This window comes from Saccostrea echinata, unplaced genomic scaffold, assembly GCF_033153115.1.
Source record: "Saccostrea echinata isolate AGI-Se365-2 ecotype Australia unplaced genomic scaffold, CSIRO_AGI_Sech_v1 ptg000015l, whole genome shotgun sequence".
NCBI lineage: Eukaryota > Metazoa > Mollusca > Bivalvia > Ostreida > Ostreidae > Saccostrea > Saccostrea echinata.
The window spans coordinates 1,640,598-1,652,393 of NW_026889764.1; the positions used below are offsets into that span (position 1 = coordinate 1,640,598).

The following is an 11,796-nucleotide window of genomic DNA, read 5'->3' on the forward strand; positions in this document are numbered from 1 at the left end:
GGCTTGCGTGATAATTTTATGCATAAACGCCTTCGGCGTTTATGCAAATTATCACGCGAGCCAATCGATTGATCACATCATGAAACCAAAAAATTAGACAGTTATTCCTTAATTCAATAGGGAAATTTTTTTAGAAACCCTTGAAACAGGCCTGAAGTATCGGCTACATTAAAGAATTTTCAGACCAGATGTCACGCAAGTTCTTTCTGCATTGTCACCATAATCAGAGCTAACAAAATGTGAACTATCGCTTAATTTACAGTGTTTGATTTACATGTTTAATAATATAATTTGATAGATAACTGCAAAGGATAGAAGAGGTAAAAACATTATAACCAGTTAATGGTACTCAATGACCATTTAACAGAAATCATTAAAGAAACACAGGAGAGACTGAATTACGACAATTAATTGTTTAAACAGCAATTAACATCTTCAAAACTGACCAATTATCACTACGGTATCAATCAGTAGAGCATTAATCATCTCCAAATCAGCTCAAATAGATAGAAATTAAATACTAACATTTCAGAAATTTTTATTAGTTTTCTTTTGTTGAATTTTCGGGAAATTACGTTCAAATTTACATACGTTTTTATTTTTCCGACTATCCGACTACAGATTTTCTAACCAATTACCGTCATTTCAACCGAATAACAGGTTAAACAGTTACAAATTGAAATCCCTAATATATATGGAATTTAGCCTATTAATTGACTGATAGAATAAAAAAAATCCTCCCAAACATTGTCAGCAATGGTCAATAAAATTTAAATCAATAAATTAAATGACAAAAGCAGTCTAGCCTCAATTGTTTTCATAAATAAAACTCTAATTCCATAGATGATATTGTTTTATTGTTACATTGTATAAGTTGTCAGTGCTTTTGATTGATTCCAAAGCATGTTCAGTGATTGAATACCCTGACAATTTGTTCACGTTCTCATGAAATGCTGTCACCAATACGGCAAGGTAGAGATTTCTATCAAATCTGCATGACCAAGATAAAGTTTTCTCTTAGTATTGGAAGAAATAAGCTAGCTCTTCCTCCTCTCTAGATGCTTGATCCGCCCCATCATCCTCCCGTTTCTTGTGTCGCGGGGGCTCTGATCGGAACACAAGTTTTCGGCCCGTCTGTAAAGAATGGTCAATGTAAATTAATAAATATTTATGTAATTGATATTCACAGTATACCCTTTGTCCATATCATTTCAAGGCATGAAATCACTAAGTTTAAAAGGAACTCCGCCTAAAAATATTTATCCATTTCAGGCATACATGTATTTATCAACTACATTGGCCAACATCTAGGGCAGATTTAATCCAGTGTATTTAATCTTTCACGATCTAATAAAACATTCTGTTTAAGGTTTACAGACCTGTTTCTTTGGCTCTGCTTTTGCTCGTTCCAGTGCTTTGCGTACTCTCTCCTCCTGGTGTAACCTTTGCTGTTCTATCTTTTCCTCCCGGAGTTTTAACCTCCTCTCTTTATCTTTAGCCTTTATGTCAAAGATTCATATACAATCAAAATATAACTGCATGCATATTTTTTTTATTATCCGAACAGAAGATAAAGAAATATAATTAGACATCCTTCTACTTTAACACTTTCTTATCCAATGCTTCCATTTCTTGAATATCCATCCTCAAACACTCATTTTGATTTTAAAGATCAATAAAAGAAAAAAGAATATTTTCCTATAACAGGGAAGATCTCACTTTAGGAAAAACAAAAACGAGAAACACCGTTATTTTTGGCGTGATTTGACGTACCTTTTCGGCCGCTTCTACTTTATCTTGTGGCATTGTTTCTATCATTTCAAATAATTCTTCTAACCTGTTTTCTATATTAGTTAACATCTGTAATGTGCTACAATATATATTGAGAAAATAAATGCAGTCACTGTTGTACAGGCATCATATGTTGCAAAACTACATGCTCTGTATAGATCTGTAAAACAAATTACAAGTCTATAAAACTCCTTACAAAACTACGATGGAGGGACCTTGAAATTCACATCTTTTGTTTCTCTTTGCCTGATAGTTTTATACAGTGAACTAAAATTGGTTGAAATTGTTGCAGAAAATATTTACTATATTATCTACTTTTAATAAATAAAATTAAAGAACTGTAGGGTGACAGTTTTTCATCTTTACTTATAATTGTTTTATGACATTTTCCCTCCATATTCCAGTTTAAAGATATGAATAAATTGTTAGGTTTTTAATCACAATACATATTTCCCATTCACTAAAAAACTATATTAAAAAAAAACTTTTTATAGCCATTTATTGGTAGCAATACACTTTGTTTCATTCAGAAAAAATCGGCTACACCTGACTAGGAAATGTATATTCCACCTTTGTGTTAAATTCACCTTTTCAACCTTCACCATGCTAGCAAAAAAGTAGTATGAGGAAAATATTACGTGGTGATTTTTTCTCCCACCTTGATATATTTTTTTTAACCTGCACCGTGTTTTCAAAAATAAAGGAACTGTGTTACCTTCTCCCTTTGATTTAGAGTAAAATAATATGTGTCAAGAAAGCACAACACAGTAGGATACTGACGGTCTGTTTAGGCAACCTTCCCCAGATCTGAGATTATAGAGGCATACTGTCCAGATATGTAAGAGTTATCTCCCTTTTTCAAAATAAACTAGCGCTATTAATTTCAGCTATTAGTAAATTAAAGCACACATATCTAGTACATGTATTATAAGATGTTTTAGTTTATATGAGTAGACATCTACTATAAACACATGTTGATATATCAAATGAAAACATTTTTTTTCAGCAGTAATTAAACATCTGAAGAGAGATAACTCACTGTTACGCAAAAGCAGTAGCAGAGCTTATAGAAAAGTAAGCAAATGTATGACAATCATGTAATGAATAATTGACTACATTGTAATGTCTATAATTTTTAGTAAAACACAACATTGAGACATGGTTTTCTATTATGAATGATCTGATAGAAAATTTAATAAAAATGATAAGGGTTTCTCTCAGAGAAAAGTGCAAAGGCAACCGCTAGCACTAAAAAAATGTACATTGTATAAATGAATCAATATCTATGGATAGTGTATGAAGTTGATGATAAGAATGTATTTAGCAAAATTATAGATTTATTTAAAGAAATGAATCTGTCATAAAATGAATACGCCATTAGTCATACATTTACAAGTCTGGACAAAAGAAGCACCGAATGGCTCCAACACCCTGCCACTCAGAGACCTACACAGAAGGTTGCCATAGTTACAGACAGTGCACTAACCTAATGTTTGCCTCATTGTCACCAATGCATGACCGATACACTTCCTCCACCCGAGAGTTCAGAGAATCTAACATCTTCTGTTGGTCCTCTGCTTTGAATTCACCATAGGAAAATAATCTGGATAAAAAGAAAATGCAAGCTTAAGAACTAACAAATAAATTCATGGTAAATTAATTCTTTTACATTGTAATTGTGTTTTAACAAAAGTAAACATGAAGATGAAAGAAGGATAATGTTCATTTATTACTGATTTAAGTAGAAAACTTGTCAAAAAATTTCATACAGCAAGATTCATACATATAAGACCACATAGTACAATATTTGGATGTATATGTGGCCACTATTTCTCCTTTCTTGAGAGAGTGAGAGAGAGAGATGGAGATGGGGCAATTATATTTATCTACAAGAAACAACATATGGTATTGTACAGGTAAGGTTTATGGTGTATATTATGGTTTGATACTGGGTCCTTTGGCATATATGTGGCAATAAATGAATATACATGTATGTCAAGAGATCATGCTTGAAATTTACTATTGTGGTGCATATGAGGTTTTCCAAAGCATGCATTAATGCATGGAAGAACTGAGTACAAACCCCAATATCCCTACTGTCTTAAGCATTTCACTGAACAAAATAATATAATCAATTTATATACAGAAATTATGTTCACAGAAAAGCTTAGGGCAAATTAGAGCTGACATAGTTAACAAAAATACTGTACATCTTAATCTTTTTTTTTCAACAAAAGTGAAGAGAAAAATAAATGTCATTGTAAAGAAAAAATTCAAAGATGTTTCATGTATAACAATGTTGTATATGCAGTCTTCTTTGGACATAACAGTTAAAGAAGTGAATAACAATAATTTAAAGAATAACCATAGTTAGTTAATGCATGGAAAATTCTATACAATGATTACCTAGCTTTGATCTTTAAATCTGCTGCCTTGGACTCTTCTCGCGATATCTGTGAATTTAATTTGTCTATTTGTTCTTTTAATATTGAAGTTTCTTTTTCCCTGAAACAAATTGAGAAATACATTAACTAACATTTTAAGAGCAATGGTGAATAAAAAGGATTAGAAATGCCATTCTAAATTCACAGCACTTGATTTCAATTAACTGTAAAATATCTCTAGATCTAAATAAATCAACCCATTTGAAACCTGACAAGATTTTAAATATATGCCAGGAAAAATCTGCAATATGTGCCAATATATAGAATAATGCTAAATGTTGTTGCTCTTAATCTGCATAAATTGAATATTTTGATATAAGACAGACATACTCCAGCGATAAGGTTTTATTGCTATTGCCCCAAACCCAGTTTTTATGGTTTGTTTCATGGTGTTACATGTATCTTAACTTTTTGTATGTTTTAGGTTTGTTTCATGGTGTGACACATATTTTATTTTTTTTCTGTTTTAGGTTTGTTTCATGGTGTTACACACATTTTAACTTTTATCTGTTTTAGGTTTGTTTCATAGTGTTACACACATTTTAACTTTTGTCTGTTTTATGGTTTGTTTCATGGTGTTACACACATTTTAACTTTTTGCATGTTTTAGGTTTGTTTTATGGTGTTACAAACATTTTAACTTTTTGTCTGTTTTAGGTTTGTTTCATGGTGTCACACACATTTTAACTTTTATCTGTTTTAGGTTTGTTTCATGGTGTTACACACATTTTAACTTTTGTCTGTTTTTTGGTTTGTTTCATGGTGTTACACACATTTTAACTTTTTGGATGTTTTAGGCTTGTTTTATGGTGTTACAAACATTTTAACTTTTTGTCTGTTTTAGGTTTGTTTCATGGTGTCACACACATTTTAACTTTTATCTGTTTCAGGTTTGTTTCATGGTGTTACACACATTTTAACTTTTGTCTGTTTTAGGTTTGTTTCATGGTGTTGCACACATTTTAACTTTGTATGTTTTAGGTTTGTTTCATGGTGTTACACACATTTTAACTTTTTGTATGTTTTAAGTTTGTTTTATGGTGTTACATACATTTTAACTTTTTGTCTGTTTCATGGTTTGTTTCATGGTGTTACAAACATTTTAACTTTTGTATGCTTTAGGTTTGTTTCATGGTGTTCACACATTTTAACTTTTATCTGTTTTAGGTTTGTTTCATGGTGTTACACACATTTTAACTTTTGTCTGTTTTATGGTCTGTTTCATTTCTTCTAATGCCTCCTCAGTTTCTTGACTGTTCTGAATCAGCGATAAATTCTGTTCTTCCAAATCTGCGAAAATGTCTAGCAGTTCTTGTGGATGTGTGAAAAACAATTCCAAATCCTGAAATAGAATAATAAAAAATAAAACACATAACATAATTGGTGATTAGAAAGTAATAAGTAAATGATAATATGATACTTCAATGAACTGTTGAAAAAAGAGAAAATTTGATCCAGTTTATTCGTAATAACATTTCTTTTATTTTTTAGATAGAATGGAAACTCATCAATCATATATGATTATGGAAAGCCCCCCCTCCCCCCCCCCCACCCCCCCCCAAAAAAGTGGACACAGAGTAAAGTATCAAGAATTTAAAGTCTCTCTGCAATTATTTGATAATCCTCCTCCTATACAATTATTTGATAATTCTCCTATACAATTATTAGATAATTCTTCTCTTATACAATTATAAGATAATTCTCCTCCTATATAATTATAAGATAATTAGATCTCCTCCTATACAATGATTTGATAATCCTCCTCCTATACAATGATTTGATAATCCTCCTCCTATACAATGATTTGATAATCCTCCTCCTATACAATGATTTGATAATACCCCTCCTATACAATGATTTGATAATTCTCTCCTATACAGTTATTTGATAATTCTCCTCCTACACAATTTTAAGATAATTCTCCTCCTATACAATTATAAGATAATTCTCCTCCTATATAATTATAAGATAATTAGATCTCCTCCTATACAATGATTTGATAATCCTCCTCCTATACAATGATTTGATAATTCCCCTCCTATACAATGATTTGATAATTCTCTCCTATACAGTTATTTGATAATTCTCCTCCTACACAATTTTAAGATAATTCTCCTCCTATACAATTATTAGATAATTCTCCTCCTATATAATTATAAGATAATTAGATCTCCTCCTATACAATGATTTGATAATCCTCCTCCTATACAATGATTTGATAATTCTCTCCTATACAGTTATTTGATAATTCTCCTCCTACACAATTTTAAGATAATTCTCCTCCTATACAATTATAAGATAATTCTCCTCCTATATAATTATAAGATAATTAGATCTCCTCCTATACAATGATTTGATAATTCTCCTCCTATACAATGATTTGATAATTCTCTCCTATACAGTTATTTGATAATTCTCCTCCTACACAATTTTAAGATAATTCTCCTCCTATACAATTATTAGATAATTCTCCTCCTATACAATGATTTGATAATTCCCCTCCTATACAATGATTTGATAATCCTCCTCCAATACAATGATTTGATAATTCTCCTCCTATACAATGATTTGATACTTCTCCTCCAATACAATGATTTGATAATTCTCCTCCTACACAATTTTAAGATAATTCTCCTCCTATACAATGATTAGATAATCCTCCTCCAATACAATGATTTGATAATTCTCCTCCTATACAATGATTTGATAATCCTCCTCCTACACAATGATTAGATAATTCTCCTCCTATACAATGATTTGATAATCCTCCTCCTATACAATGATTTGATAATCCTCCTCCTATACAATGATTAGATAATCCTCCTCCTATACAATGATTTGATAATCCTCCTCCTATACAATGATTTGATAATCCTCCTCCTATACAATGATTTGATAATCCTCCTCCTATACAATGATTAGATAATTCTCCTCCTATACAATGATTTGATAATTCTCCTCCTATACAATGATTTGATAATCCTCCTCCTATACAATGATTAGATAATTCTCCTCCTATACAATGATTTGATAATTCTCCTCCTATACAATGATTTGATAATTCTCCTCCTATACAATTATTTGATAATTCTCCTCCTACACAATTTTAAGATAATTCTCCTCCTATACAATGATTAGATAATTCTCCTCCTATACAATGATTAGATAATTCTCCTCCTATACAATGATTTGATAATCCTCCTCCTATACAATAATTTGATAATCCTCCTCATATACAATGATTAGATAATTCTCCTCCTATGCAATTATTAGATAATTCTCCTCCTATACAATTATTAGATAATTCTTCTACTATACAATTATTAAATAATTCTTCTCATATACAATTATTAGATAATTCTCCTCCTATTCAATTATTAGATAATTCTCCTATACAATTATTAGATAATTCTCCTCCTATACAATTATTAGATAATTCTTCTCCTATACAATTATTAGATAATTCTCCCCTATACAATTATTAGATAATTCTCCTCCTATACAATGTATGTATTTACCTCATCACTTTCCTCGTCTTCTTCTTCATCTACCTCCTCTGGTCTAAATGAGAAAATATCAAAGATTCTTACAGCTCCATCTTTAAATATGTCTAATCCCTGCATGATAATTTTTTAAAGATGTTTGAACAGTATTTCATTCGATTAATTGATATCTGATTTCTTTGAATAACTTTTCTATTTTAATGCTTCATTGTAAATCACTGACATCAGATACTTTTTTCGGTTTTTAATAAAAATGACATTTAAGACATGCTACCCAATATGAAACTTGTTGAGGTTGTACTTACTTTTTGGCTGGGGGTTTTGAGACAGGTGGGGGAGGGGGTTTTGGCATCGCTTTCTTTTTGCCCTTGAAATCTTTTGGATCTGATTCTAGAAGACTCTTTTTGTAAGCAATCATCTCTTGTTCTTTTGCTTTCTTCCTCTCCTCTCGTCTCTTCTTTTTCTGCTTCTCTTTTTTGTCACGCCACTCCTGTTTTGATTTAAAGATTATGAAAATTTTCTTAGCGTGAACATGTATGTAAAAATTCTTACGTCTTTAAAATTTGAAGGGAAAAAAATTACAAAAATAATTATCACAGGAGTACATCTGCTTTATAGTATATAATAAAAAGGGAAAAAACATTCAAGAGGAGAAAAAAAAAACGATTTGTATGCGTATAAAACAAAACAAAACGAAATAAAATAAAATGCAGAGGAATAGTCCCCTATATACTGGTATTTCTCTCCCTGCAAGCAGAGTTTGTACAAAATAAGCTGTGCCACCATAGCCCACAAACCTGAGGTGTAAGATTGTCCAGGAATTTTCTGTACATTTGATATTCTTTTAATGTGTCTTCATATTTAGAAATCTCGGATTTGATGGCCATCATTGCTGCATTTACTTTCTTTATCTCTGCCACTTTTTCAAGTTTAGCTTTTGTTTCATTCTCAGCCCTGTTTTCATAAATCCAAAAAATTACTAATATGATTATAAAGGTTCCATTTTCATCATAGACAGTTGATTTTACAAAGTTGAAAGCAATCAGTAGATATGACATTTTTTTTCAAATTATTTCATTAATTAACAGATAACATACTAGTTAAAATTTATGCCATTTCAAATTATTTCCATAAGTTTTGAAACAAACTATAAAGGCTCCCTAAAATATCATCAATGCAGGCCCCTTCTAATGCTTGAAAATGTAGAAATAACAAGCTCAAATTTGAAAAACTTCCCATCTACTGAGTACATATATCTACAAGTAGGTTGTAACACTGGCAAATATTCAATATGTATGACCATTCCTTTGGTGTTACCTCCACCCATTGGACTTTAAAGTGCTTTTAATTAATTCTTTTACTCCCATGCTTGTAAAGCACACTTCAGAACACACTACACAAACCTTGGGAGTAAGTCTCTCTAAGAACTTTCTGTACATTTCATATTCTCTCAACATATCCTCAAATTTTGTAATTTCTGAGCGAACAGTCATGATCACACTAGAGATTTGTTTTATCTCTAATACTTTTTCCATTTTCTCCCTGCTCTCCTTCTCACAACTAAATTTTAAATGAATGTCAAAGTTTTTATTGTTTTTTTTTATTCTTTCTCTTGCATGAAAGGAGACAGAAAATCATTTTTGCTCAATAAAGTTAAGTATACAAAACTGATATTTAGATTCTATCATTGAAAGATGCACTTCTTTAGTTTATGCTTCATTTTCAGTTTGCTAATATCAAAACAGAGGTGTTTGATGTTCACTTTTTCAAAAATTTTCAAAAAAAATAGGTCATTTATCTTCCTGATTTACTACCTTATCCATGACTTAATTATTAGCCCCCTGTTCTACTTTCTTGTCCATGACTTAATTATAACTTACTCTCGGACAGCTTCATTTGACCCATGGTCATTCTCTTTGAGGAATTCGTCAAACATGGCAGCGTCCTCCTGTAGGTATAACTCGGCCAAGTCCAGCTTTTTCTCCTCTGCCTGTGAGATTTCCTCCAGTTTACTCATCTCATTTCTCTTCACTCCCAGAGAGTACTAAATAAAAAAAATGTTAACAGTTAACAGGAAACAAAAGAGGAGACTAAGAGAACTGATAGAATTAAACATAAGAGCTTTTACATACTTGGACTAGAAACATCTCCCTCTTTTTGGCTATGTATTCTGCTAGAGATTCCTTTTCTACATGTCGGTCTGATTGGCAATTGAAAATAACAAGCAGTTAGGCAAAGAATATGTAACTTAAATGCATATCTATGAAACGACTCTTTTACTTTGTTCTTAGTGTAAATTATAAAAGAAAAGTTATATATTGCTTTAAAAATTTTGAAATTGTCTGAACAAAAGTTTGTTTTAACAAGGGAAAGCACCAAAATAATAATGATAAAAAAAATAAAAATGTGATTCTATTATATAATGAAGCAATTTTGGCTAACTTTATTTAGTAATGAAGATTACAAGCATCACCTCTAGTGACAGCAATAGTGTGTTCTGGGTCATCTTTTACTGCAATGGCTTTATCTGAATCCTCCATTTCCTTTTCTTCATCTGAATCCACTGGTTTGATCATTGATGCTGTGCGAAAATTCACTTTTGATGCATACGTTGTTTTCTCATGAACTCTCAGTTTACGTTGTTTTTCCCTTTCCTTTCAAATTAATTTATTTTGATCAATGAAAAGAAGATTGTTGAATCATGTTCTTTTTGAAGAATTAACATTAATAATTGTGCCAATTATTATATCCACAAAGTTGTAAGTATATACAATTAAAAAAAAGAGAACCTTAATTGAAAAAAAATCAAAATATCAATCAATTAGAGAATCTTTATTGAATAAAAAATTCAAAATATTGATCAATTAATGAACTATTACCATCTTTTTCCTCTGTCTTTCTTTGTCTCTGAGAACAAAAATATCACTGTCTGCAGGCATTTTGAATGGATTTCCTTGAGGAACAAGTTCATCTATAAAATCCATATATTAAAATAAAAAAAAAAAAATAGCAAGTCAAATTTGTACTATATACATATACAAGTATTGTGATACAAATAACAAAGCACTAATCATCAAAGTAAAATAATAGACTAAGGATATATTTCTTAACACAAATAATGAGAAAAATATAATAAATACATTAAATTGTTAAAAAGAATGACAATTTTGACAAGTTCATATTAACTACAATTATACTCAATGGTCATGTAAATAATTACAAAGTAATATATTTCAATAAATAAAATGAACACCTGACAATATATTCAAATAAATAAAATGAACACCTGACAACACAGTAGATACAGATTTGGCCGAATTTGGGAATGTAACTCTTCCTGATTGCCTGGACCCATCTTGTCCTATAAATACAGTTTAAAAACATAATATATTGTTCAAATTAAAAATGGAAAAATGTATGATAGCATAACTTTGTAATTAAGAATCTCCTAAATATTTACATAAGTCATATTGCCATACATTTTTCGTATGAAAAAATGCCATAAAATAATGTTTCCTAGCATCTAAGCCTAAAACCGGGTTCATGGGACAATATTATTTTAACGATAGAATATCTATTAGGACTATCTTTATAATACTTTATATTATAAAAAAAAAAATCAAAACTTACTAGATTTTTTTCCAGAAACCTCTGAGTTAGGTGAAACTGCATTAGATCTGGTCGGTGAATCTGCCATTGTCTCTTGTATTATTGCTAGCTGGAATTACAAAATTCGAGGAAATTCGAATAGTAAATAAGATTTTGCACAGTACATACAATATTTTGCAGTTGGTAAATAAATAAAAGATTTTACAAGTAATAAAAAAAAGATCCGTGCAAAGGAGTATTTCTTTCTGAACTAAAAGATGACAACAAAATAAAATTAACGCATACATTTATAACCTGTCAACAATCTTCAAAGGCTACAAGTATCCCTCTCAGGCCTCTCTGTTTACAATATCCGTGGCAACAATCCACTCGGAACACCTCGCACCCTTTCAGTCTTTACTTCCGTTTGTGGATGAGTAGAAGTCGAGCCCGGAATCAAAGGAAAGGAA

General features: G+C 30.7%; 1 protein-coding gene across 1 annotated transcript; it reads right to left on the minus strand.

Moving 5' to 3' along the window:
- Nucleotides 1–835: 835 nt before the first annotated feature.
- Nucleotides 836–11,462, minus strand: LOC133187703 (cilia- and flagella-associated protein 100-like). The gene is made up of 15 exons (XM_061323107.1): nt 11,369–11,462; nt 11,025–11,099; nt 10,618–10,709; nt 10,212–10,392; nt 9,871–9,938; nt 9,619–9,782; nt 8,536–8,692; nt 8,044–8,228; nt 7,754–7,796; nt 5,426–5,577; nt 4,198–4,296; nt 3,278–3,394; nt 1,774–1,870; nt 1,380–1,499; nt 836–1,134 (listed from the first exon to the last, which is right to left on the minus strand). The coding sequence occupies exons 1-15, from the start codon at nt 11,433–11,435 to the stop codon at nt 1,018–1,020; spliced, it is 1,734 nt and encodes a 577-aa protein (XP_061179091.1). The 5' UTR covers nt 11,436–11,462; the 3' UTR covers nt 836–1,017.
- Between the last annotated feature and the right edge of the window lie 334 nt (nt 11,463–11,796).